This window comes from Poecilia mexicana, unplaced genomic scaffold, assembly GCF_051168715.1.
Source record: "Poecilia mexicana isolate PSO_F unplaced genomic scaffold, ASM5116871v1 scaffold_13, whole genome shotgun sequence".
Taxonomy (NCBI): Eukaryota; Metazoa; Chordata; class Actinopteri; order Cyprinodontiformes; family Poeciliidae; genus Poecilia; species Poecilia mexicana.
The window spans coordinates 29,300,165-29,326,969 of record NW_028263382.1 but is presented as its reverse complement, the minus strand read 5'-3'; the positions used below and the strand labels follow the sequence as shown (position 1 = coordinate 29,326,969).

At 41.1% G+C, this 26,805-nt stretch overlaps 3 protein-coding genes across 4 annotated transcripts in view; 1 reads left to right on the top strand and 2 right to left on the bottom strand.

The window, feature by feature from the left end:
* Positions 1 to 43: 43 nt before the first annotated feature.
* LOC106913956 (histone H4 transcription factor) lies at positions 44 to 5,425 on the top strand. Its single transcript, XM_014980419.2, has 10 exons — positions 44 to 129; positions 424 to 603; positions 1,247 to 1,473; positions 1,560 to 1,668; positions 1,754 to 1,906; positions 2,010 to 2,084; positions 3,036 to 3,156; positions 3,477 to 3,615; positions 3,706 to 3,830; positions 4,268 to 5,425. Exons 2-10 carry the CDS (start codon positions 453 to 455, stop codon positions 4,692 to 4,694), a joined length of 1,527 nt encoding a protein of 508 aa, XP_014835905.2. The 5' UTR covers positions 44 to 129; positions 424 to 452; the 3' UTR covers positions 4,695 to 5,425.
* Positions 5,426 to 5,472: 47 nt separating this feature from the next.
* LOC106913957 (uncharacterized) lies at positions 5,473 to 10,651 on the bottom strand. The gene is made up of 6 exons (XM_014980420.2): positions 10,440 to 10,651; positions 8,056 to 8,137; positions 7,852 to 7,938; positions 6,826 to 6,885; positions 6,523 to 6,643; positions 5,473 to 6,446 (listed from the first exon to the last, which is right to left on the bottom strand). Exons 2-6 carry the CDS (start codon positions 8,128 to 8,130, stop codon positions 5,878 to 5,880), a joined length of 912 nt encoding a protein of 303 aa, XP_014835906.2. The 5' UTR covers positions 8,131 to 8,137; positions 10,440 to 10,651; the 3' UTR covers positions 5,473 to 5,877.
* Positions 10,652 to 12,979: 2,328 nt separating this feature from the next.
* Positions 12,980 to 26,805, bottom strand: part of LOC106913958 (mediator of RNA polymerase II transcription subunit 13-like) — a 28,140-nt gene continuing 14,314 nt past the window's right edge. Inside the window, exons 10-30 of one of the 2 annotated variants that reach the window (XM_014980421.2) lie at positions 26,161 to 26,377; positions 25,558 to 25,591; positions 25,343 to 25,464; positions 25,159 to 25,246; positions 24,560 to 24,750; positions 24,276 to 24,475; positions 22,473 to 23,353; positions 21,599 to 21,763; positions 21,243 to 21,466; positions 20,607 to 20,802; positions 20,140 to 20,521; positions 19,205 to 19,421; positions 18,326 to 18,517; positions 18,020 to 18,243; positions 17,705 to 17,847; positions 15,987 to 16,145; positions 15,690 to 15,875; positions 15,449 to 15,582; positions 14,700 to 14,864; positions 14,104 to 14,204; positions 12,980 to 14,012 (exon numbers count right to left, since the gene is read on the bottom strand). In XM_014980421.2, coding sequence (XP_014835907.2) covers positions 13,880 to 14,012; positions 14,104 to 14,204; positions 14,700 to 14,864; positions 15,449 to 15,582; positions 15,690 to 15,875; positions 15,987 to 16,145; positions 17,705 to 17,847; positions 18,020 to 18,243; positions 18,326 to 18,517; positions 19,205 to 19,421; positions 20,140 to 20,521; positions 20,607 to 20,802; positions 21,243 to 21,466; positions 21,599 to 21,763; positions 22,473 to 23,353; positions 24,276 to 24,475; positions 24,560 to 24,750; positions 25,159 to 25,246; positions 25,343 to 25,464; positions 25,558 to 25,591; positions 26,161 to 26,377 — 4,354 coding nt within the window. In that variant the 3' untranslated portion in view covers positions 12,980 to 13,879. The remainder of the gene's footprint in view (positions 14,013 to 14,103; positions 14,205 to 14,699; positions 14,865 to 15,448; positions 15,583 to 15,689; positions 15,876 to 15,986; positions 16,146 to 17,704; positions 17,848 to 18,019; positions 18,244 to 18,325; positions 18,518 to 19,204; positions 19,422 to 20,139; positions 20,522 to 20,606; positions 20,803 to 21,242; positions 21,467 to 21,598; positions 21,764 to 22,472; positions 23,354 to 24,275; positions 24,476 to 24,559; positions 24,751 to 25,158; positions 25,247 to 25,342; positions 25,465 to 25,557; positions 25,592 to 26,160; positions 26,378 to 26,805) is intronic. The other variant, XM_014980422.2, reaches the window with a different exon arrangement.

Below are 26,805 nucleotides of genomic sequence, written 5' to 3'. Positions count from 1 at the left end.
AGCTGGCGGTATGCTCCTGACTCAATCCGCGGGAGCGACGAAGAAGAGCCACTTCCGTTTTCGTGCCGAAACAGGAAATAAACAAAGCAGACAAGCTGCAAGGAGGGAACGAGAAGGAGTAACCGAGAAGTAAGAGCTGCTGAAGATTTATGTAAAAATATAAGAAAACCTTACGTTTTTATCGCTGTATTCATAACGCGAGTGAAACTGTATTAAAAATGCCTAGCGTCTTTTTAAGAAAAAAACACAAATGTGCTAACTTATCCCAACTTCAGCAACGGTTATGAAACTGTTAGCCAAACGTAACTAATAATAGGTTCAAACAGCAACTTATTTCCTGTTGGATTAATTTCGTAGCGAAGGTTTTGGAGATTTTTATTGTTAAAATAAAAATAAATAAAGGTGGGGTTGGTTGTTTTTTAGCTGCGTCGGAGGAGCACTGATCACTTATCATGATGACAACGAAGAGGCTGGAGAGCTTCGAGGTGGACTGTGAGTGGGATTCCTGCAGCTTCAAGGGCCACAGCATGGAGGAGCTGAGCGACCACATGTCCCTGCATCTGAGGGATTATCTAGGAGACAAGGACGCCTTGGAGGAGCTGGGTTCGTTTGGAGGAAACTGCATGTTAGAAACATCTTCGTTAGAGGAAAGGATTTAGCGTTGAAGTTGTCTTAAAACTGGTCGTTGGGATTCGGGAGATTATTGCATCTAAATAAATAAGAGTTTAATCGAAAAGGGAAATTATTTTAGTATTTCAATTAAAAAATGAGCTTGTATGTTACAAAACACTTATTAAACATCAAGAACACGTAGAGTCTCGCTTGTTATGTATGTATATATATATATATAATGAATTTCCAAAAGGAGAATGCTGTTGAATTAGTTTGTTCCAATGGTACATTATTTTCTTTAATAAACAAGCAACACATCTTGCAGAAATATGCGAGCTATTTGGAGAGCTGTTCTTTTGGAATCTGGGTTGTTTATGAGTCAGTTTTTCCCATGGCAATACTCCATTTTTTTACACACATGTTGCCTTTTTGTCCATAACCTCCTTTCATTTGTTTTTCATAATATGTAAAAATCAAAAATAAGGACATTTTTTTGAGATAATTTATAACAGGCGTTAAAAATTCACAATACCTTTAGTATCTTTTAATTAGTGTGATATTTAAGGGGGAAACATAACATACAGATGTTGTACTGAGGCCGCCTTTTTAATTACTGCTCTCTGTTTCATTCCAGACGAGTTTGCGTGTCTGTGGAGCGGATGCGAGTTCCTTTCCATGGGCAGCCCCACAGAGCTGGAGGTTCATGCCTACTTCCACAACTACCACGGAAAACTCAAGTTCATTGGCTCGCAGCTGCTGAAGTCCCGTCCCGACCTCCCCAGCTGCAACCAGGGCGCGCACAGCCACAACCTGGTGCCAGAGGGCTCCGAGGGATACGTGTGCCAGTGGGAGCATTGCGACGTGGGTGTCTTCTCTCAGTGGAAGTCGCTGCTTGTTTAACAATTATTGATTATCATTAAGAGTACTTTTTAAAAATCAATTTGCAGAGCACTTTTAACAATCCTGAGTGGTTCTACCGCCACGTGGACAACCACGTAGAAAGTGCCGAGCAGCAGTCTCTTTCCCAGCAGCAGGCGCTCTTCTGCAGCTGGGCAGGTAGGACGGTAGTGGGGGGGAGTCCTCGTCGGTTGCCATGTTGCCACGTCAACGCGCTAACTGCCCCTTCATCGTTTCGTCCCAGGGTGCGACGCCTTCTTCAAGATCAGGTACCGTCTGAGGGAGCACATGCGGAGCCACACTCAGGAGCGACTGGTGGCCTGTTCCACCTGCGGCAGCATGTTCTCCAGCAACACCAAGCTGTTCGACCACCTCCAGAGGCAGGCTGAGCCCATAGGTGGGGACACACTGTTTGTTTTTTTTTGTTTAGGTGATATTGAAATGTTTTTAGGGATGCTATGTATTTGCTAATGTATTTTTTTTAACTCTAATTGAATCAGAATCCCTTGTGTGTGAACATTGTGGCAAAGCTTTTCCCAGTGAGAGGCTCCTGAGGGATCACATTCGCCAGCACGGTAAAAAACAGCCGTCAGTTTGTTACCAAATAAAGGTTATTTTCTGCTGTCTGTGTTTATGAGGTGAATCACACTTGAAATGTTTTTCCTAAATAGGTGTTTAAATTTAGACCGAAATAGAGATGGGTGACATAGATTTAAAGATAAATCTGTAGAGAATTAAAGAAAATCTTTACCACAGTATTAGTATATTGTGATAACAATAAAAGGGGCGATAAAAACTATTTATTACTTATTTTTTCAGTAACTGTCTGGCTGTGACACAGCAATCATAGTCCCACAAACACAAATATTGCTCGTGAAAAACATTTCTGTTTGCAATATGCTTTTTATGTGACACCAGTCACATAATGGAGAATTATTTGTATCATCAAGCTGCACACAGTAACTGCATTTTAGTAATCATGTTTTCAAATTTATTGCTGCACCTTTATTAACAAAACTATGACTTTTACATCAAAGTCTACTGAGAAAACTGATGGATGAAATATGAAGTGATCACGTTCTCCAAGCTTTCTGGTTTTCATCTATTGTCATGGTAACAAGGACCTCATCTTCTCATTAACTTCTGCCCTAAAGTAAATCTTAGTGCACCCAAATATTCTGTATTAAAACAAGACTAAATACAGCAAGTGTTTTCAAGAGAAGACTGATCTAGATCTTGTTTTTATTACTGAGAAGAATCTAAATGATTTTTTTCAATTTTCTTCAATCGGGCCCAAAATAATTCTCCATGACAAAGTATTGATTCTGCGATCCCGTTTCTACAAAAAAATATAGTTTAAATAAAATTGTTAGTTTTTACAGTGTATTGTTGAGTAGGTAGAAAAACAAAATAAATCACAACATTTTCGGGGATTTTAGTTTAAAACCCATTTGGCCCAGTTAGCATGACTTAAATAGTCCTGCTGGGCGTTGTTTGTAAAAACTGTGGGTCTGTTTGGTTTGCAGTGAATCAGGTCAAGTGTCCCTTCTGCGATATGACCTGCACCACGTTAGCAGCTCTGAAGATCCACATCCGCTTCCGGCACTGTGACGAGCGACCGTTTCCCTGCGACTTCTGCGACAAAAGGTAGACGTCCAAAACTGATCCTCGTCTTTGTATTGTGGGAAGATTTTTTTTTTTCCAAGTCAGTTTTGCTTTTTTCTCAAAACAATCATAAAAACAACACTGTAGTCAAGGAAGACAATTTTTTATGAGCCAATATAATGATAGTTTTTTTGTTTTTTTTTTACAGAAAGTAAGTCAGAAAAGAGGCATAACGAAGGTCTTTTGTCCCAACATGCCTGTTTTATGTTTCACAGATATTTCTTGCTGTAAAAGTTCGGTTTCCGAACCAATCCAGGCTCATGTTTAAAGCTGTATTAATATATACTTTTTTTAAATGACAGGTTTAAAAACCAACGTGACCTCCAGAAGCACACAGATGTTCACAATGAGGGTACCGTATATCACTGCACAGTGCAGGGCTGCGATTATTCCTGCTACACGCTGCAAACCATGAACCACCACTTCAAGAGAGTTCACGAGGTCCGTCAACCGTTCATAAGCTGTGGACCCGCTGACACAGTGACACGTTTTTAAGATATTTTATTAAAATGATTGACTTTTGACCAACAGGCTGGCGGGATGTCGAAGTATAAGTGTCACATCTGTGACAAGGTCTTCTCCTGGTGTTACACGCTCACGCTTCACCTCCGAAAGAAGCACGAGCTGAAGTGGCCCTCTGGGCATTCACGCTTCAGGTATTCAACATTTAGCTGAATGTGCCTTTAATCATGCCCACTGCATGATTCTGCTGTGACTGTTTTCTATTATAGGGAATGTTTGTACATGTGATTTTTTTTGTTTTCTGGCGCTTTTAACCTAAGATTTTATGCGTTATTTTTTTGCTCTGTCAGATAAATCCTGATGCAATAAACTGTAATGTGAAAAAAAAATCCAAAGGTTTGAGCTCGAGTCAGGCTTTGAAGAGCAGCTCAGACTGCAAATGTTAAAAAGTAGGTTATTTGTTAAAGCTGCAGTATGTAGCTTCTATAAACTTCTTTTTTTTTTGTTAAAACTGTCACTTGTTACAGTATAATATGAAAGAAAATCTATGTGGAAAAAGATATTAACATAATGCTTAAAAGCTGCTGCAGACAGTACAATTAGGCTAATCAATAACATGGTTTGCACACAGATACAGGAAGGACGTCGACGGCTTCCTAAAAGTAAACATGGTGCGCTTTGAGACTGTCGAGGTGACGAAGGAGATCATGAAGAACATGGCCGAAAAGCCGCGGAACCTTCGGCAAAGTCAGAGAGTCAGCAGCGTGAAGAAGAAAGCCGCCGCCGCCGCCCCAGAGAGCAGCCGCAGCTCCCCCGCCGGTTCCTCCTCGCCCTCTTCCTGCTCCTCTTCCTCGTGTTCCTCAGACCTCTCCGGAGGGGAGGAAGCGTCGTCCCAGCACAGCCCCAGAGGAGCAGACTCCCCGGTCTACTGCATGATGACGACCATTCCTCACATCGACGACGAGCCCGGAGGAATATCGCAGGACGGCTGCGGTACTTCCGGTGCCGTCCAGGCTCTGACGGAAGTCGCGAGGGGTCTGGGGATGGACGTGGTTTAATTGCTCGGAAATGTCCAGCTGAGAAAGTCTCATGTAGCGCCGCTTTTTTTTTTTTTTTTTTTTTTTTTTTTGAGCCTCGGAGCTGACAGCAGAAAGCTGACAGTTTTATTTTTAGTAGAAGCTTTCTACCCTGTGCGCTTTTCCCTAATGTGACCCATTCCATTTTAAAACTACTTTTATTGTCCAGATGTCAGGTTGCGCTTCTATGAAAAATGCACTGCTATTGTTAAGCACCTATGTGAATATATTCTTTAGATATTTGCTTAACTAAAGATTTTATTTTTCATATCATAGTCAAATATGGTATATTTATACAAGCATAAGCTTTTTTTATATATATTTTTGCTCTGGTGCACTGAAATATTTTACTTTTTGTAAGGTGAGAATTGGATTCCAACTAAAAAACATGAATTCAATACACTCAATTTTCCTTAAGGAGGTAATTTATTTGTGATGAGAACTTATTTATTGAACTGTGCAAATGTTTTAAGCCATTTCTAATTTCTTTAAATTTTGCTACAGTTAAGTAGCAAAATTGCATTAATCTTTTAAAGTGGTTCTTAATAAGTCTGAGGGTTTCATTTTGATATTTGCTAGTTTCTCCATTAGTTGTTGCCTTATGCTAGGAGGGATTTGTGAGCCGAGTGATTGGGCTTAAAAAACAACACAATATCTGTTAAAATCATACTCCATCAAATAAAAAAACAAACAAAGAACCCAAGGAATGCAAAGCATGTGAATTCCTGGTTTATATTTGTGTTCTTAGCCAGTGGTACATGGGTATATTTACAACTTAAGCATGATATTTTAAAGCAAATTAAAACTGAAGAAACTACGATGGCGTATTAAGGCCATTGTAGATCTTAAAAAAAAAAAAAATTTGGAAATTTCAATGGTTGAAAGTTTTCAATTTTTGAAACTCAGAAATTTCCAAGTTTGTTTTGTAGCAAATTTCCAACTTTTTCTAGAAATTTTCTGAGACTATTTAAAAAAAAGTGAGTTTTTTGGCTCTCTATTGCCTTAATATACCTTTGTAGAAACCTGATTTTTAGAGGAATGACATTTGTCATCAACACGTTTACAGAGCAGATTAAGGATTATAAGCATTCTCTGTTGTAGAAACGATCGGCTCTCAGGTTTTTAAAAGTCCAGAGGAAAAAAAAGCCAGAATGAGAGTTATGCTCTACAGCAGGGACAGAAATGACTGGAGCGTGTTCTGGTCTGGAAGGTAAACAGAGTCCGGAGAAGAATAAACATGGGGTGCCAACGTAGGCGGAAACCCCTCACAGAAATACTCTTTGAAGACTTTCTGCCCCAGATGGACATCCACTCTGTGGCTCCACCTTTGCTCCCATGATGCAGTTTGGTAGTGACGCAGCTCTGCACCCGGGAAAGAGAAGCATCTGCAGCAAGAGGACGCGTACAGCCTACTGATGCTCGTTGGCTGCGCCTGCATCCTGCGTGTGGAAGGGTCTGTACAAGGTGCGGTGAATAAAGACAGGTCAAGCCTCTCGTCTTCCGTTTCCCGCGTCAGCCTCTTCACGCCGCCGGAGCTGCGGCCCTCCAGGTGTCGCTTCCTGTCGAGGAAGCCGCTCGTCGGGTTAGTTTGGCAGCTCTTGGGTCTCTTCAGATCCGCTTTCTCATTCGGGTGGAAAGGAGGTGTAGATGATGGGTGAGGTTCTGGTTGATCACTCGGGTTATGGACGGCATTTATTGCTTTTTCTCTTCCTGCTGTGCTTCTAAACGCAGAGTCTAAAAGCAGACGGAGAAAAGTACGTTTTAAAAACTACAATTTCAGTCGCAGTGAGCATTTCAGGATTAAGCTCACCTAAATATGGCCGTCTGCAGGAGGGCTGGGGTTCTTTAGACTGTTCTGAGTCTAGCAGGTTTGCGATTGGAAATTTCATCACCGTCTCCTGAGGAAGACTGTGGGATTTCTGATGCATTTTCTGTCAAGGCCATCAAAAAAAAAGTTGCTTTTTTTGCCATCCAAGCATAAAAAAAATCATTACCGTTTTTTTAAACTAATTTGTAATTCAGCTGTGATTTTGTTACCAGGTCAGCAGTTTGTTGAAATTTAAACTTCACTTGTGTATGTTTTTTATTTCGAAAAGTACATAAAGTTAGATACCTTTAGTTTGTGGTAATAAATCCTCCATGCAATATCGACGTGTAGACAACTTCTTTTTATCTGGGGAAAAAAATAATTAGCTAACTGCTATGCTAGCTTTAAATCAAAGATATATCAACATATATATTTTTATTTTAACCAATTTAACCCTAATGTTTACTCTTAATATGGACTTTGGTCTACTAACAGAGTGCCTCGCAAAAGTGTTCATATCATTAATACGTTTCTGTTCTGCCAATAAAAATCTGAAAAGACGAGACGTATTCAGCCGATTTGAGTTTGATATGTTTCTTTCAGAGTTCGGTCACATTCGGGAGAGAGACTGTAAAAACCTTTTAGGTTGTTTACTACAGTTCAATGTGCCACATAAAGAATTTTGAATGTTGTACATAAGTTTCAAACCCTGACTCATTTCGCTAGAGTTCTTCTTCTTCGATTAATGTTTTGATTACCTGGGACGTCACCCGAGGTGGTCGGCCATCTTTCCTAGGCTAGCAGCTGTAGCATACTTTTTTCTCTCTTTTTTGCATGATACATTGAAAAGTCCTCTGTGAGATGTTCAAACATTTGAACTGTAATTTTATAACTCGACCCTACCTTAAATGTCTATTACCTATTCTCTGACTCGCCTGTTTCTTGGTCCACCCTTATATTCTCCAGCAAACATCTGATTTGGTACGCTCCCCCCCCCCCCCCCCCCGTGTATTAATATAAAGTAGACTGAACACACACAAGCATGGAAAGCATTTTAAAATTTTATGTTATATTAAAAAAAACTATGCATAATTCTTCTTCAAAGTCTTAGTTATACTCCATTTTGTGTTGCTCTTGAACATAAAAATCCCAGTAAAATGCAGCAAAGTTTAGAAATTGTTGACCTTGCTGCTATTGACGTAAAAAAAAGAAGTGAAAAGAAAAGTTCTGTGGTTCTTGAAAATGTATTGAAAGGTACAACGCGTGCATATGCGACATCCATTTGAATAGCGTATTGACAAATTAGTTTTGATTCCAGTTTCTTCGACTCACTGCGGATGTGGAGGACTTCTGTGCTGCTCGGTGAAAGGCACTGTCAAAGTACGGCTTCTGTGTTTGTCCGGGAGGCTGCAGGCTGAACTGGAAAGATGGAAAAGATGACCAGTTTCAGTGGCAGTTGGGTCGAAACACAAACAGGACCATCAAATATGTCTTCCAATTTTTTTAAAAATAGAAAAAAAAAATTAATCTTCTTACATTTCTTCCCTGGTATCCCATCGGTGCATAGGCCGGGGGTCTGGCTGGGAGGGGCGTGAAGGCGTGCAGATTCATGTTGACGCTAATAAATATGAGATACAGATAAAACGATTGTCCAAATATTATTCTACAAACCAGCTTTATATCCAGTCACTTTTATGTGGGCGTCTTCGGGAGCCACTTTTTGCCTGACAAACAACACAGTATCTCGTTACAGAAGATTGCATTACAAATGGTAATCCTGTTCTGCTAATCAGAGTCAATCCATTTATTAAGTTTAGAATGTATCCACTCCAAGGACACCTGATTAGCGATTAGTTTGGAATACCGATGCTGTTTGTTGGGGTGACTCGGTTTAGCAAATATTTGTCGTCACGGGCGAGAAAATGTTTCGTTTAATGGAAAGGGAAGTTTGTGTTACACATTTCAGTGACAAGTTTAAGGTGAGTCAAAGTAATCTACATGATGAAAATGTGTATATATATATATATATATATATATATATATATATATATATATATATAAATAAAGGATTACAGTGCAGTGACATAATAAAGGAAACTAAAGAAAACTTATTAAAATAAATCATTGCCAAGTTAATATTAAAGACAACTCTACATAGGTTTGATTTTTAACCTGGATTTAAAGGATCTCAGTGTTTCAGCTGTTTTGCTGTTTTCTGGAAGTTTGTTCCAGATTTGTGGCAAGTAGAAGCTGAGTGCTGCTTCTCCATGTTTGGTCCTTGTTCTGGGGAAGCAGAGATCAGAACCAGAAGAGCTGAGGGGTCTGGAAGGTTGATCCAACAGCAGCAGATCTTTAATGTATTGTGGTGCTAAGCCTTTTAGTCAGTTATAAACCAATAACAATATTTTAAAGTCTGTTCTCTGAGCTACAGGGAGCCAGTGTAGGGTCTGTAGAACTGGAGTGATGTGCTCCATCTTGCTGGTTTTAGTGAGAACGCGAGCAACAGTGTTCTGGATCAGCTGCAGGTTTGGGTTTTTTTATGCTAACCTGTGAGGATGCTGTTGCAGTAATCAATCCGACTAAAGAAAGGCGTGGATGAGTTTCTCTAGATTCTACTTTCTTTTACTGGGACATTAGTCCTCTAATCCTGGATATGTTCCTCAGGTGATGGAAGACTGATTTTGCAACTGTCTTTATGTGGCTCTGAAAGTTCAGGTCAGAGTCCATCACCTGACCTACGGGAAATCTCCCAGATTTCCCGCCCGATCTCTAGTTTCCTGCTACAGCTGTGCGTTTACTCTAGATCATTCCTCTTCATGCCCAAAGATAACTTGAGTTTCGTTTCTATTTATCTGAAGAAACTAATGACACATCAGTGCATCGATTTGTTCCAAGCATCCACTCAAAGACGTCACCCGGTGACATCATAACATAGAGCTGCGTATAGACTGCATAATTAATCTTGTCTGTTGTAATCTGAGCTAGAGGGAGTATGTAGATATATAAATAAAAGAACTGCTGCACATGACCTGAAAAAAACAGAAAAAAATAACAGAAAACAGAAATGTAAAAAAAAAAAAACGGTTTCCGTAATGTGTTTTTAACAAATGTACCGACTTGCAAGATTTCTACTGTTACGATTTAGTTTTCCATTCAGAAAAAAACAGTTACTAATCTTGCAAAGGTTGATGAACAAAAGCATCTTTAATAAATGCAGGATAGATCACTGCTGATATTTTAGTTTTTAAGTGAACTGGTTGGAAATACATTTAAGATTGTCCTCCATGACGCATTTACTGCATGACAGTAAACAACTTTGTTTTTCAGTTTTTCAATCCTTGCAAATAATTTTGTCTGACTCTAGATGAAATTTGAATCTTTTCTTTAAAGGAAACTTTTCTATAAAGGAGCAGAGACAAAGCACTACTCATAAACAAACTCTCTAAAATCCTCACCTGTTTTTTATTTTTATTTTTAAATCATGACAAGATTAAATCAAGATTGCACATTGAATGTTTTCTACATTTCATCCCTACCGTCACAATGATCAGTGCAGGAAAGAATTAAAAGGTTTCATGATTTTGGTAATTGTTGGGGCCAATAACAGATTTTTTTTAATCTATAAATCTAGATAGTGAGAAAATGCATATATATTGTAATAAGTGAAAATATCTGCCAGTGGAGCCACTGTGTTCAAGAAATACAGACTTAAAACAAGCTTATTTGTCTTGTCAAAAAGTTAAGCTTTAAGTTATTTTTGTCTTATTTCAAGACTAAGAACTTAAGTAAACAAGCATACAATTTTGTATTTTTGCTGTGCAAAACCTTGATCTTCCTTACCTGGTCTGGTAAAATTAGTGATAAAGTCAGGCAGAAAATCTAGAAAACAAACATATTTCTGCCATAAATCTCAGTCCTACCTGAGCAGGAAGCTAAAGTATAATCAAATCCCGTCCTTCAGTTAAAGTCCGTGTCTTGGCGAAGAACATCCAACAGCTCTCTTCATCGCATCTGAGCCTCAGCATCTCACACACGGCACTGCTCCAGCGCTGTTTGTCTCAGAAGCCACAGTCTGTTCCTGTGAGCCGGTGTCGGCTCTCTGCGGCTGGACCGGGCCAATTAGTCAGTGTTACTTATCAACACCAGCAAAGACCATTAACTACTCCCAGCTGCTTATGCTAATCTAATCAGCCCTCTAAACCTTTCTGATTGAGTTTAGGGGGAAGACGGCTTACTGTGGCAGCCAGGAGGAAGAGGAGACGCAGCAATTTGAGATGAGAATGAAATATACATACATTTAGCTCTAGACCCATGGTTTAAGACACGTTCGAAGATTTTAAATGGCATAACAAACATAATTTTAATCTTACTTGGTGATATGATTTTTGGAAACATTGATTTTTTTTCTTTGATTATTACTGATGATTTACTGTTGAGAATTTTCCTTGAAAGGATCTCGATTCTCTTCATAAAGATGTTTTTTCTTCTTGCTGAAAGGTAATAGCAATGCAAAACCAACATTAATAGCAATTCTATCCGTCCTGTTTCAAGTTTGGGGGGAAAAAATTTAATGTTGATGTCTTGTGAAGGACAAGCATTAGCACATAGCTAATTATTTTAGTCATTTTTTTAGATAGAATATGAGAACTTGAACAGATTAAAGGACCAGGTAAGTTATTGAAAGCCAACGAAAATAGCATCAGATCCCACATTTTTTTGACAAAAAAAAAAGGAAAAAAAAAAAAAAAACTTTTTGCCATAAAATATCAGTTTTGGCAAAAAAATAAAAAAACAAATCCAACTTTAGGAAGGTGACAGTATGTTTTTTTTTTTAAAACAAATTTGATTTAGTTGGCTAATAAGGCCCTATTTTCATCACAACATTCTAGAGTACGATGTTTTTTATTTTAGTGTTTTTTAAAGAACAGGATGCGTCTGAGCCAAATGGTATCATGTGAGGTCACTGTTAAGCTGAACAGGAAGGCCGCCATTAATCAAAGTAAGGGTTCCTCCTCTCCCGCTAACGGACGCAGACTTTGGGTTTTCTCGTTTAAACGTCTCGTTTCCTCGAACAGTGGGGCACCGCCTCAGGACTGGTTGTCCCGTACGCGGTCCCCCTAAAGCCCCCGATTCAGACGACGTGGGCCACCCTTCAACCGGATCCCATTAAGAGGAACATAAGATGGTGATTGGATGAGGCTTTGGGATGACATGTTCTCCTTGATTAGCTAATTCCATTCTCACAACCGTCTCAATCCTGTTAGTGTTGGCAGGGTTAGGGCTGCCACGCTGTTCGCCCGGAGAACTGAGCTTCACCCGCGATAAGCCGCGTCTCCACCGGGTGCCAGGGATCAGTAGACCGGCCTCAACGGCTTCTCAGGGGAAAAGAAAGAAATAAGTAAATGGGCTTCAAAGTCAGCCTCTCGTGTGTTTTCTTCTCGGCGTATAATACGACTGATTCTGCCATCAATACATGAAAAGTGTAATTGTTTTTTTACAGTTTTACTGAAAATATTTAGATAGCTTGATCTTAAAAGTATGACCAAGTTCATAGTTTCCTTTTTCTTTTTAACAATACAACACATGCAGTCAACGTAGAAATGTAAATTTGGGGCATTCAGTGCTTTTCTTGAATAGTTTTTTTTTTCAGTTAGCAATTATGTTTTCAAAGTAGAACTGGGAAGCCTACACTTGGTATTTGGTTTAAAATTAATCATTTAGTCCTCCAAAATGGCTCTTCTGAGTGGAAATAATAATCGTAATAAACCATTTCCAGTGATCCAGCCAGCATGTCTCTTTAATCTCATGGAGTTGAGGATTAAGGTTATGGTAAAGAAAACTTCCAACTCAACACACTGTTCAGGTTGCATCATCATCAATGTCACTGAAAGCATATAATATTAGCAGTTATACCAATTGTTCATTTAAGTGAAGGATGCAAATAATTTAATCTTCCTACTTTTCTGATAAAAACTATTTTATTTCAAAGTGAAATTTGTATTTTGTGAGAAGCGGCTGACGAATCTTTTTGACTGAATGAAAATCAAAATCTGCCATTGGCAAAACTAATTTTGGGTGTAATTTTATATGTTTTCTTTTTTAAATTATTTTAACAAATTAGTCTGAAAAGTGTGTCCCTTAAATCAATCAGTTGTGGCCCTGACAGTTTAGGTCTAAATATTTTGCAACCTCTTTCCATCCTCCCCGTCTCTCTGCTGTAAATAAGCATCCCTGATGATAATGTTGCTACTGCTGTGTTTCACTGTGGGATCAATATTTTATCCCCGAAAAAAAAAAAATTCAGGGTTGAACTGAGCCTCATTTCCACGTCTTTTGTTTAGTGAAAAAAAAAAAAAAAAAGACGTAAAAATTTTACTCCCACCTCGCATTTCAGTCCCACTTTGCCGCGTTACATCCTATAAGACACTGATAAAGTACGTTGACAAAGTGACAAAATGTGTAAGGTAGACGCACTTTATTCCTAAAACAGAAGCTGCACCATCAGTAGCGGCACACAGGTATATGTACACATATACACACACAATTACCTAAATCTGTTATATAAAATATATAATCTGACAATGTACCTTTAATTCCTCTTCAGAGCTCATCGAGTTACTGTGCGAGAGAGACAGACAGACAGAGAGGTAAGTCTCATCCACTCACTGGGTGGGACACGTGGGGGAAAGAAAAAAAAAAAATGCCCAGGCCAGTTTTTAACTTCGTTTTTACAGCATGGCAATAAAAAGGTCTGTATCCCCCTTTTGAAAAAATAAGATTCTAAAAGCAATCTACAGCAAATTCACTGTAACAGGTCTCTCTCTCTTTCTCTCTCTCTCTCCATCCTCCAATTGAGAAAAAAATTACACTTCTTAAACCAATTCCTTTACAGCGAGATGTACACACCCTCTAGGATTTGTAATATATAAAAGATATTAAGCATTAAAAATTCCACATTTAAAAACTTACAATAAATAATATATGCAGGCATTTTATTAAGATAAAATTTCTTAGATTGCAATCTACTGTCATTAAAAAGAAGTTGTTGGGATTTTTTTTTGTGTTTTTTTTCCTCCTTTACGAAACATCCCTCGATCATCCAAAATGCTAAAATTGGATTCTTGGCATTTGATTGATTGGGGCGGGACTTTTCCAGGTCGGTGTGTGAAGAAAGACGAACACCGGGAGGAAGGGAGGATGAGGAGGAAGAAGAAGAGAGCGCCTTTGCCACGTTTGCTCCTGACGGGAGTGTGACGAGCGCAAAGGAAAAAAAAAAAAAAAAAGGAAAAAAATAAAAAAATAAAATCCAGAGTTTGTCTTCGTGATTCCTCAGATCAGCAGTTTGATCTCATTAAGACTTTCAGAGCATGTTCATGATGAAGTTGTAGATCTGTGTGAGCACCACGAAGTGAACGGGCAGACACGAGCGCCGGTCCTGGGTGGCGGGGTTGCACGTCAGCCAGGAGAGGGCGTTGTACTGCTCCAGGACAAATCTAAAAAAACATAAAAACAAAAAATGTAAATATTGAGGAGTGACTGATCTCATTGCTCTTCTTTAGAGACGGTTAAGGTTTGGTTTCCTACCTGAGCACCTCGGAGGTGCAGTTAGAATCCAGAGGGTGGGAGTGTTTACCGTGCAGGAGCTCGTCTGATTGGACAGAAGACACGTGCAGGTGCAGAGACGCCTGGGAAAACGATGCAAGTACAAAGTGAGTCATTCATGTCTTCTTACATTTAAAAGGATCACCTGAACTTATGTTTAAAAAAAAAATTTATTTAGAGTAATCGATAAATAAGTTGTCAAAATAATCGTCAACTAAATGAGTAACCGAATAATCCTTAAGCATACAGACTAAAAAAGGCCATTTGCTGAAACAACACAGAGCAGTAATTAAGTCAACATTTTACAAATATATATATTTTGCATTATGATTAAAAAAAAACCTACAGAACATTTTTATTCAAATTAGCAATTGATTTTCTTATTTGCATCTTAATGCGTTTTGAATATTGTGATAAAAGAAAACAAAAAAAAAGGTTATATAAAAATTTGCAAATTGTGGCAATTTTTTAAAAATGCGATTAATCGTCAAAATAAATCGACAGAACAATTGATTTCTACAATAACCACTAGCTGCAGTCCTAATTTGCACTGAAAAGACTAAAGAAAGATTCGGTACCTTGAGGAAGAGCGGACACTGATTCTGGGCTTCGGGACAGGCGGACCAGAACCAGTCGGGCAGCGGCCCCGCCTTTGCCGTGGAGATGAAGTAACCCAGAGCCATGGGCTGCTGCAGGATGCTGAGCGCCTCCTCATGGGACTCCATCCGATCCGCACCCTGGCCCTGACGGCACAAACACCAACACATCGACTCACACTGCGCTCAGAGTTTTAGTGAAGCATCAGGATCAACACAGAGGCAGCTACTAGACACTGATAGTTTTCTACTGCAAAAAACACAAAACGATACCACATTAAAGTAATTATGGAAATGAGTCATTTTAGGCTTTTAAAATGGACCGAATCACTTTTTTTTCCCAGTGTGAAATGATGACATCAACCACTTCAATTTGGGGAAAAAAGAAAAACTCACTTTCTGTAGCTACTCAGTAACAATATGCTGACATGCTGCTCTTGAGTACTTTTTTTCTGAGTACTCCATCTCTGTAGAACCCGAGTAAAAATTGATTTAGGTACAGATAAAGGTCGTTATGTAGCTTCTGGAACAATCTTCGTTCTACGCACAATAGTAGAAAAACTGAATTTCCCATCTCAACCACTTCCCAGACATGAGAGTATGTATGTAGATGTTGAGCTCTTGTGTTTTGGGGGAAAATACTCAAAAGTTCAGACTTGTCGACACGGTCTTTTTGTAAAAGGCCTCAAACGAAAAATGACATTCATTTCAGACTCTTCGTTCGGACCGACCTTGCCCGCCTCTCCGTGGTGGTAGTGGTGTCCCGGAGAGTGGACGGGCGAGGTCGTCGGGGAGTTGGGCAGGATGTTGATGAGCTCTGGATCCATGTCGTTGACAAACAATTCAAAGAGTCCCATCCCCTCCTCTGCAAAAAAAATAAATGAATAAATAAAAGGAGAGAGAAACGTTTTGACTCATGGCAACGGAGACGATCTGATGGGACACCGACGGCTCTTTAAGGCGGAGGCCTACCGGGGTTGATGTGGTTGAAGCTGATTTCGATGGGCTCCGAGGTGTTAGTGTTGATGACCTGCACCATGGCCGACGTGGGGAACACCAGGATGTGCGTGCAGGACGTGTCCTGCGGCGTGCTCAGCTGCGACGTCTGCATGTTGAGGGTGGTGCTGCGACCGAACACCGAGCCGGTCGACACAGAGTCTGAAACGCCGGCGGATTTATATCCGTTTAAAAACAAAGTAGGAAGCACTTTTTTTTTTTTTTTTTTTTGGTTTAATCGCACTGAGGTAAGTTTAAGACTCGTCGTCTCACCTGGCATGATCACAAAGGACCCCTGTGGCTCCATGGCGACCAGACAGGCGCTCAGGATGCTTGGCGTGTCGGCAGCAGAGATGCCACACATCCGACACGTCTCCTTCAGACGCTTGCTCAGAGACTGCAGGTTTGTCCGACTCAGCAGAATGCTCCAATCTTAAACATAGACAGAGAAAAATAAATATGAGACCAAACTTTAACTTACTTTCTAAATAACTTGGGTATAAGAAACGCCACTGTCATGTTGCTTGGTTCTAGCATGCAAGTTTGTCGTTTTGTACTGACTTTAGCTAATGACGCCCCATTATACGTACGGTTGGCGATTTTTAAATATTAATTTTTAGCCATGACTTTGTCAAATACACTCTAATGAAGCCCCTGGTGGAAAAGGTATAAATAAAAGAGAATTTAAGTTGGTAAATCTGGACATGTTTAGAATTACAAGCCCTTAAATTGAGATAAATATGTTTTATTTATAACTTTTACTAAACCGGGTTCGTCTTATTGAGAACAAACATCTCTTTTATAAGAGACTTATAAACGGCGCAGCAACATAAATAATTACTTCAGCACAGATAAGGTCGATCTCATCAATTTAAAACACACATTAACTAATTTTGAGTAACAAGATCTTGAGTCTGAAGCTCAGTTACTGATTTATTCCAGGCGTTTGAAGAAGAAAATTTTAATTCTGTCTTTTTTTCCCCCCCATTCAGTTCCTACACTGGAGATATGAAATTGCAAAGTATTCATGGATTGAAGATGGCACCTTAAAGTTAAAAGATGAGTCAAATGGGAAGGAATAATACCAAACACGACTTTATATATAAACTCACAGCAGTAAATGAGGAGCTGAGGCACCAAATGAGCCATTAAGTAGAACATATTTCAACTTGTGTGTTTTTCCTGTACACCCTGATCTTTCAGTCTTTGAGGTGTCGCAGAACATTTTGTTCAGTCGGGATTTAGAACAAGTAGCTGCTAAAGCTGTATTTGTGCTCCACCTAAATGTTTAATGGGACCAGGACATGACACCGCCTTCTGCATAAAAACAAAAAGTTGCAAATATCTCGTCTAAAACTATTTATGTAAATACAGAATCTGAATGGGCTCAGGACAGAACTCTGAGAGACGCCTGGTTTTACTCCAGAGGAAGGGAACGCTTAAGAACTAGAGAGACTAGTTGAATAAAATAAAAACAAAAACAAAAAAGAAACCCACTATTTAATATATTTTAAAAAGCAATAAAGAGGGTCAAAAAGTAGGGAAACACGACATGATAAATTCTCCCAGAAGTCATCACAATAAACGACGATGTCGATTTGACACCACTTTAAAGTAATATACTAGTGATGACATAATGATGACAGAACTCATTTTAAACTTTAAATTCTAATGAACATTTAACATTGAAACTGAAAGATATTCTAAATAACAAAAAAACAAAAACAGAAATAAGTAAAATGAATTGTGATGCGTCTGTAAACAAAATTCTCCTTCAAAAGAAAAAAAGAGACCAGTTGAGACCAAAGCACCAAACTACAACACTTTTGTCATTCAGTTTTGATAGAAAGAGAAAAAAAAACTAATAAATCATGCAAATTATATAAGTTGGATAAACAGATATTGATATCGGCCCAAACTTTCACATCGGTGCATCGATATCAAAACGCATCAGATCTTAGGTGTGTTTGTCTTTTTGGAGAACAGCGTACCTCTTAGCTCGCCGTGGCCCATCCTGCCGAGCCGTCCAATCACCACCCTCCACGGTAGTGATGTCACCTGGACCAGGCCGACACACCACTCCCACAGCTTCTGCAGGCCCACTCGTCTGGCAGAGCTCTTTTTCCTGCGAGCCCTGCAGTGAGACAACAAGCTGTTAGCATCGACTAGTCTAGCATCCCCGCTGTGCCGAGATGTACATTTAGTGTTTGCATAGAGCGCGCGCGCGAGCACACACACACACACACACACACACACACACACACACACACACACACACACACACACACACACACACACACACACACCTGTTAGGAACATCAATACTGATGATGCAGGACTCCAGCAGCTCGCCGTGCTGGTCGGTGCAGGATGCCAGCAGCCAGCGCTGGTCGTGGGACAGGCAGTAGCCGACAAAAAGCACGTTGTACTTCTGCGACGCCTCGCCGAACGTCTCCCCGAGCTCAGTCTGCTTGTCTTTCACGGGGGCCAAAATGAAGGATGGTGTGTAAAGACGGAGACACTCCGGCCGCTGTGGGGTGGGGCGGGGGGGGAGTTTTGTTAGTTTCTAAATCAACAGTAGAAGTCTCGCGCGGAGCCATTAGATCAGTCACCTCTGGGTTCTTGAGGGCCATGTCGAGAGCGAGGCCGGGCCCGAAGCCCGTCAAGGCCTTGAAGTTGGTGGAGTTCGGCAGCGGCCGGCGACACTGGGTGTACACGGAGAAGGCCAACGACTTGAGGTGCTGGCTGTAGATGTGGCGGTCGCCGCTGTGCACCGGCTGCAGCAGGTACTGGCAGGGAACAATCTGAAAGGAATTGGAAAAACACAAATCTTAGGCACTGTAAACTGGTCTAGGATGAGAGACATTCCAATCCTTAAACACAATCAAGAGATTTATGTTGCATAAATTACACTTGAGTTAATCATTGATGAAATTTGACCAACCTTCAACTATCAGACATAAAACATTAATTTTGACTAGAATATTTCAGTCTTGGTTCCCAAACATGTTTCTAACATCATAATTCCATGTCTTTGGTACTCAAATGAAAACTTGATCATGAAAATTTTCAGTCCCTTTTTGCCAAATTTTTAAACTATCTGTGCTAAAGATTCCCATGAATTTACAAGTCAACTAGTGAATCAAAACAAGCTCTAATAATCAACCCCTAACATCATTTATAATTTCAGATTATTTATATTATAAACCTTTGAATAGTAATAATAATAAAAATTACTGACATGAGAAATATCAGTGCTAAATGCAAATCTATTTACTTTACTTGTTGATACTGTTGCACCAACACTGAAGCCATTAGCTCATATAGTCATGTCTCTTGTGTGTTAGAATCCCCTCTGGCATGTTGATGCAACTTTGTGTCACCATTTAACAAGTGGAAGCACCACCTCAATTAGCCAACGCTAATTACTCCCCACACCCCACACCCCCGCCTGCTCCGACGACGACGGCTGCACAGGAAAAGCGCCGCACCTGCACGGAGACGGCGTTTCTGATGTGAGTGGGCAGGAAGGGGAGCATCTCCATGAAGCAGCGCAGCAGGCCCAGAGTGTAAGTGCTGGAGTGGACCTCTGTGTCTGCGTTCTCGTAGCTGAAGGGGTCGACAATGTAGACCACGATGGCAGGCGGGTATGAGACGGCGTGGGACTCTCCGTCCGTCGGCTTGCCCACTTTGTCCCTCTCCATTGTGCTGCATGGACAGAAAAACAAAAACGACACTTGAGCAAAATGTCAAAAAAAAAAAAAAAAAAAAAAAAATATATATATATATATATATATATATAATTTAAATATTTGAAAAACACTAAGTTGGTAAGTAAACTTGTCACAATAAGCAATTGATCGCAGGATAAATTACAATAAATTATTGTTTTTTGTTGTAGTTTTTTTTTTTTGATACGTAAAATTTCTTCCATTTCCTGTGTTAAGTTTTCTTTACGAATTTTGAGATTCAGAACTCGGGCTGAAAGCATTAAATTGGATTAATTGTGAATAATCAATTATTGAAATAATTGTCAACTAATTTATTAATCGATTAATCATTAATTGGAAGACAGAGTGAACCACAAAAAAAAAAAAAAAAAAGGTGACTGAGCAATACATTCAGAGCAGTAATCAAGTCAAAACTGCACAATACATAAACATTTTACATTTAAGATAAAAAAAAACCCTCTTGTAAACATGTTCTACCAAAAACTCCACAAATGGTGTCGTTTTAACTTCATCTGGTTAAAATTCTGTAAAAGAAAAATTATTTTTATAAAACATCTCGCATTAAGCACCGTTCGCTATCCAGTCATCGCTCCGTAAAGGGAAAAAAAAAAAATCCCCAATAGGAACCAGATAAAAATCGGACTTTTGAGAAACCTAGAGCTCAATTAGCCGTAAAATTCCAGCGCAGAACATACCTCTCCTGCGTCTCCGCGGAGACCTGAGGCTGGCTGGATCCGCTGTCGCCCAGACCGCCAGTGCTTTGCGAGTTTGTCTGCTGCGGTCCGTTCTGAGTAGTGCTGCCCTGCAGGCCGCCCGACCCGAAAGGCATGTAGGAGCCCGGCTTGCCCGAGGCCATCGCTCCATTAGTTTGAGAGCCCGATGATGAAGACGACGACGACGACGAAGGGGGAGGGGTGCTGTTGACCTGTGCGGGCTGGGTAGAGTTGGTGCTGGTAGTGTTGGTGCTCTGGAGTCCTGAGGAGGCGCTGGAAGAGGTGGAGGTCTGGGGGGCGGGCTTGGTGGGATTACGCTGCGACAAGAGGGAGCTGTCCAACGGCAGCTCAGACAAGTTTGGAGCTGGGAACATAAAAACAAAACTTCCAGTTATTACTTTTATAAACTAAAGTGATCATAAATGTGGTAGCATTACTAAATTAATTACCTAAATCATAGCGACACACTTGCGCAAAGAGTTTGAGCTTATGAAAGGCTTCATTATTTGATTCCCTGGCAGCCATCTTGAGGAACCAGTCGCTGAGGGGCTGCTCCGTCGTGCTCCTTCCTTCTGGGGAGCCGACGGTCAGGATCCCCTCTGGGTGGCTCTTACAGATGGGTTTGTGTTGCCCCAGCTGGCACGTCTGGACGCAGAACGATAGCGGTTGCAATAAAGGAAATATTTGTTTTTTTTGTCTAAAGGGTAAAAAAATTCTACATATTTTTTCCAAGATGAACTTTAAGTTTACAGGAGGTGTAAACAATATAAATCTGACAACGTTTTTTATTTTGGGACACGCCAACACGAAACAGTGACACCTACTTAAAAATGTACAGATATAATCAGAGAAAACTGGAATGGTCTTGATGTTTTAAAATGAGACAAATTATCTTGAACGATAAAAATACTCTGACTTAACTGCTAAATATTACTACAGTGTGAAATATCCTAAAAACAGACGAAACAGGAAAAAAAGCTAATTAAAAGGAGGAAATTAAAGAATAAACATCCAGAGAAAATAGGAATAAAACTTAAAAGAAAAGTGAAACCATTTTGACTGAAGGTGATCGATACGATGCGCACCTCGTACATGACGCTCAGATCTTTAAAGAAGGTCTTGGCTCCACGGAGCAGCGCCTGGTTTTCCGGGCAGATGATGACGTATCCCACGTCCCTCTGGGAGCCGAAAGGGTCCAGCAGCAGCTTCTCCCAGTAGGGCAACCCGAAAGGAGACAGCACCACAAAATCGTACTCGAAACCAACCAGAAAGGTCGGGATGGGCAGCGGCTCAGGAGACTCGTCTGTACCTGTACGGAAGCAGGAAAAACAAAATGTATATTACTTGAAAATGGTTTCAAAACCACAATATTACTGTTTATTGCAGTAATTTCTAGAAGAATTTAGCATCTCTACGGCCTTTGTGAACATGTTGCGCATACCATACGTGCCTCTCCCCGCCAATTTGTGGAACTGCTGCCAGGTGAGCGGTCCCTGAACGCCCCACGAGCGCACGGCCTTCTTCTGGATGGTGTCCTGAAGCGCGGGCTGCAGGGACAGCAGCACCCGCAGGACGTCCTGAGAGTACAGCTTACTTATGTCTGCAGCTACAGGAGGGAGACGGGGGAGGGGGAAAAAAAAAACATGGAGGTTTAATGTTTAATTAAACAGGAGAAGAAGAAAAGCAAAGAGGGAGAATCTAGGATGGGGTGATTAAATTTATCAATACATTGATTGGTTTTTAAAGGTTTAATTTTTGAGAAGGGGAGGATTTTGATTTCTTTCCATCAAACTGTTTTGGTGATAATCAGCATGCTTTGAGTCACTGTCTTTATTTGGACTTTGAATTTAAGTAAAAATATAAGGGTTAGGCTGAGATATGAATATATTTTAAACAAAAATAAAGTCATAATGTTCGAAGAATACAGTAATACGAGAATGAGGCCTTATTACAAGAATGAAGTCTTAATATCAGGAGAATATCCTGATATCCTGACTGTATTCAAGAGACTATTTATGCTTTTCTCATAAAATGAGAAAAAGCTTTTCCTCCTTAAAATGGCTTTTTTCTTTTGGTGAAATTACTTATTTTATTCTGATAATAATATGACTACATTCTTGTAATTAAGTAAAAATTCTCCCCAATACACAGAAGTAATAGAAATAAGACTCCGTTTCAAAAATATTTTCTGTAATTTGTCATTTCTTTTCTAGAAAGGAAAGCAAAAAGAAAAAAGAAATATTAAAATCAGATGTAAGATCAAACGTCGCCCAGCCCTGGTAGAATGTAAAAAGAAACGATAAAATAAAACTCACATTTGCATTTTGGCCACTGATGAAGGCTGGTGCTTTTCACCAGCGTTTCGTCCACTTTGCCTCCCGACATGTTGTCCATGAACTGCCGGCCATGCTCCAGCGCCATGTAGCAGTCGTTGTAGCAGTCCCTCTCTTCCACTCTGAGGAAGGAGCTGGGGGCGGCAACTGTGACGGCGCTCGGCTTGGGCCACTCCACGCCCGCCATGGGCGCCAGCGGGTTGGTGCACTGGTCCTGTAGCAGCAGGATCAGCTCATCTGGCGGCTTCTCCTTCAGACTGCCCCTCAGCTCCTCGAAGCGGCGCTCCGTGTCGCGGCCGGCGTCCGAGCCGCGCCCCACCACGTCCAGCTCGTCCTCCAGGAAGAGTCCCGCCGACTGGCCGAAGCGGCGGTTGGCCACGGCGCTGAAGCCGCAGGTGCACGGGTACTGGTCCTCGCCGTTGTCTTTGAGGTAGACGCCCACGTCGGCGCCGCGGATGTTCATGTTGCAGACGCACACACAGCAGCTGTCGAAGTTGCAGTCCTTGAAGAGGTTCATGACCGACTCGGAGAGGATGAGCGTGACGTAGAGGCTGTGGGCCTCCGGGATGGAGGGCACGGTGGCCGGCTCCACGGAGCTGAGCGGCCGGCAGGTGGAGGGCGTGGACGCCGGCGAGTAGAGGTCGGAGTTCTCGTACTTGAGCGAGCCCTGGACGCTGGAGGGCCCGCGCGGCGTGCGGGGAGTGCGTGGCGTGCGCGGGGTGGGCACGGAGAAGCGCGGCGTGGCCGGAGACGGCAGGATGCCGGGGCCGCTGTTGCTGGGCGGCGCGCTGCTGGGCAGGAAGGGCGTGTTGGTCTGAGGGGTGAAGGGCTGGTTGTAGTCCGGCTCCACGCTGGGGACGTTGCTGCCGACACACAGTCAGACGGTCAGAGAACATCCCCTCGCAAGATAAAACTCAAAAACTTTCAAGGTGAGTTTTCAAACTTCTCCGGCACCAAACTTTGGAGATTTAAACAAAACATTAACCAAAAAGCAAAACAAAACTTTATTCACTATTGTAAGTTTTTATTTAGACTTCATAATCAATTTTACTTAATGTTTCGGTCTATATTTCTGTTTTCGGTTGCTATTTTTTATTTTGTACATTTTTGGTCTTTCACTTCCAGTGGGAAGTGTTCTTTAGAAAGCGAAAGTTTGTCAGTGAGAGGTCAAACTTCCATTATTGATATAGTACTTGAAATCATCTGGCAGAAATCATCAGTGTGACAGGCCGATTTATTACCGTTAATAATGTATCTTACATTATACAGCAGGGTAAACTAAAATATAACACATTTTTATGTTTTGAAACGTCTCTCTCTCTCACACACACACACACACACACTAATACACCTGACTGTTCTGAGAACAACAAAAACATAAACAAAAGAGAGAGAAAAGAAAATCATCCCAAAATTTAAATTACATTGTTAAAATAAAAATACAAAGAAAGTTCTATAAAAAGAAAAGTTTCTAAAAAATGTTCTCATTAAATTTTCTGGCATTTAGCAAACAGAAATAATTCTGGTAATTGTATCAAAGCTAAAACAAAAATGGTGTAGTCTGATTTAACTTCAGACAGTGAGAACGAGATGTTTGTCTTTTTATGAGGTGTATGAAAATATCCCTTTTAAACTGTAAACACTGTTACAAAACCAAACCTTGAAAAACACCTAAATGAAATTCAAGCATTTTCAAGGATTTCAGGCACCCATATGAACGCTGAGCGACGAACATTAAGAGGCCCAGAACTTGAAAAACATGTTTGTTACGTTAGAGGTCACTACCTGTCTTTGGTGAGGAGGCTGACAGTCGACACTGGAGGCATCAGCTCCATTTTCCCCATGGTCCAGCTCGGCGTGTACACGCAGTCCTCTGGCAGTTTGACAGGCAGCAGGCACTGGCTGGGTAGCGTCTTCAGGGGGGCGTACATGGAACAGCCGATGATAGACTGACACGTCTCCGGCTTGTAGACGAAGGAGAAATCCTGGAAACGGAAACGACAAAACATAAATGCTGGTTCCGTTTTATTCGCCCTTGTGTTTGTTGCCGGCGGCGTCCGGAGCGGCACCTTTATCTCAGACGGCTTGGGGCTGCAGAACCCCTCCTCCACCTCGATCTTGAAGTGGCTGCTGAGCTGGCTGCTGTCCAGCAGGGCAAGACCTGCGCCCGTCTCCAGGCCGTCCTTGGTCCCGGAGTTCCCGGGGGAGTAGCCGTTTTGATCCAGAGAGGGTGGGGTGGGATACATCATCATGAGGTCTGCTGAACCCACACAAGTGAAGACATTAATGAGTAAAAACGACAGCGGGGCGATGCACGATGATCGATATGACATTTACAACCCCCCCCCCATTACAAGCAAACTTTAATGCGCTTTATTGGGATCTCATGCAATCGTCTTAGCTTTACCAAAGCAGAGATCCCTTAACAATTTGTATTCATCCCCTTTTATTGTTTTACCGTAAATAAAATACTATCTGTTCAAAATCTGATTTCCCCCGTCCCCATTTATTTTTATTTTTTTAACCACAAGCGATTTTCCTTCTGCTTTCCAATTGGAAAATAACTTATAATAGTTTCTCACACAAAATCCCAATGCTGTGCATTAAAGTTGGTTGTAGCACCACAACTAAACGTGAACAAAAAGCTCTGAACGGCTCGTCTACATACACGACGACAAGGGATCCAGGCGTTCTGGTTTGGGTTCTTTAAGGCTGGTCTTGTCGTCGTTACCGGCTCCGGCTCTTTTGGATCCAGGCTGAAAGAAAACCACAGTTGGTTTTTTTTCTCACCGACAAGCATCAAGAGATTTAAAATGGCATTCTGGAGCGGAGGAGCGCTTCCTCCAACTCACCTCTTGCTCGTCTTCGTCAGAGTTGAACATTTTTTCTAGGTCGCTCAGGGACACGACCAGGTCCTTCTCGTGAATGAGGCTGGTCGAGGCCGAAGGTTTGCAGCTCGACTGGCCCTGACCGTCTGCAAAGTGGAACAGATTGCAGGGAGACGTTAAGCAAGGACAATCTGAACACCTCATTTAGGTGAATGTTCAGTTGTAGGATTCTCTCTCACCATCTGAAGTCGCCGCCGTTCCTCCATCGTCCAACTGAATCCAAAAAAAGAAGAAAAAAAAAAATCATGAGAATGATTCAACTTGCCAACATCGATGCAGGCTGATAAACCATTAATTTATTATCTTTACGTTTGTTATAATTTGTATACTTTCATAATGTGTTATGACTAAATCTGCACATCAAAGTTTACACCTGTCATTCACAGAGTCTGTTGAAAATCCCACTGTGTCAGCTAATGATAGCAGATATCCATGACAACAGATTAAGATGCACGATATATCAAAACCAACATCGGTATCGGTTCACATTAATAGCTTTAACATAAAACCGGACTGATATTTATTTCCGTTTGCTTCTGGAGGCAGAGTGGAGGTTAGTGATGTCGTATTTGCTCTGTAATACGATAGTGATAGTGATGCAGCAAAGGATTGTGGGTAGTTTATAGCAGAAAAGCAGTGGTGAAGACGGGTCATTTTCATCAAGGTTTCAAAAGGGTAGTAAAACACCTAAATATGATATCAGCAAATACCGGTTATTGATATTGGCCCAAATTTTCAGATCGGTGCATCCTCCAATAAACCAGATAGATTGATGGACCCACCTTCTGCTTCTTGTTGCCGTCCTTCTCAGGTCCGTTCTTGTCCCTCTTCTCCGTAATCCTGAACTCGTCGTCTCCGTCTACAAAGGCGTACGGGTCGGACTCGTCGCCGTGCTCTCCGTCACCCGCAGAGGAGCCGAGGTGGCTGTTCCTCCGCTGAGCGTAGGTCCTGACCAGCTCCTGCGACACTTTGAGGGGACGCGAGGAGTTGCACATCAGCCTGAGAAGAGAGGAACAGGTAGGATCAGCACAGGCCTTCTGCAAGTTTCAGCAAGTCGCATTTAAGACCTTTTAATGCCAAAGAGTTAAATTTAAGATAAAAAAATTAAAAAAACAAATATGGGGAATGGTTGGGGCGATGATCCTGGATTAGAATCAAGAATAGCAAAAATTGACATTTCTGGGGTGTATTTGTGGATCTTGGCAGCAGCTTTGTGCTTCTCACACTGCGTATGGCTCTCTACGTATTCGAGAATATGTGAGATTAAATAGCCCTGCAACAACACATTTAATAAGTTAATTTGTTTTAGTAATCCAGGACATTTTAAAGCCTTAATTTTAGATGTACGAGTTGATTTAAGACTCTTTAAGGATGCACCAACTCTCTGTTTTGATCTGTTTTAATGCGCATCAAAAGAAGAAGTAGTA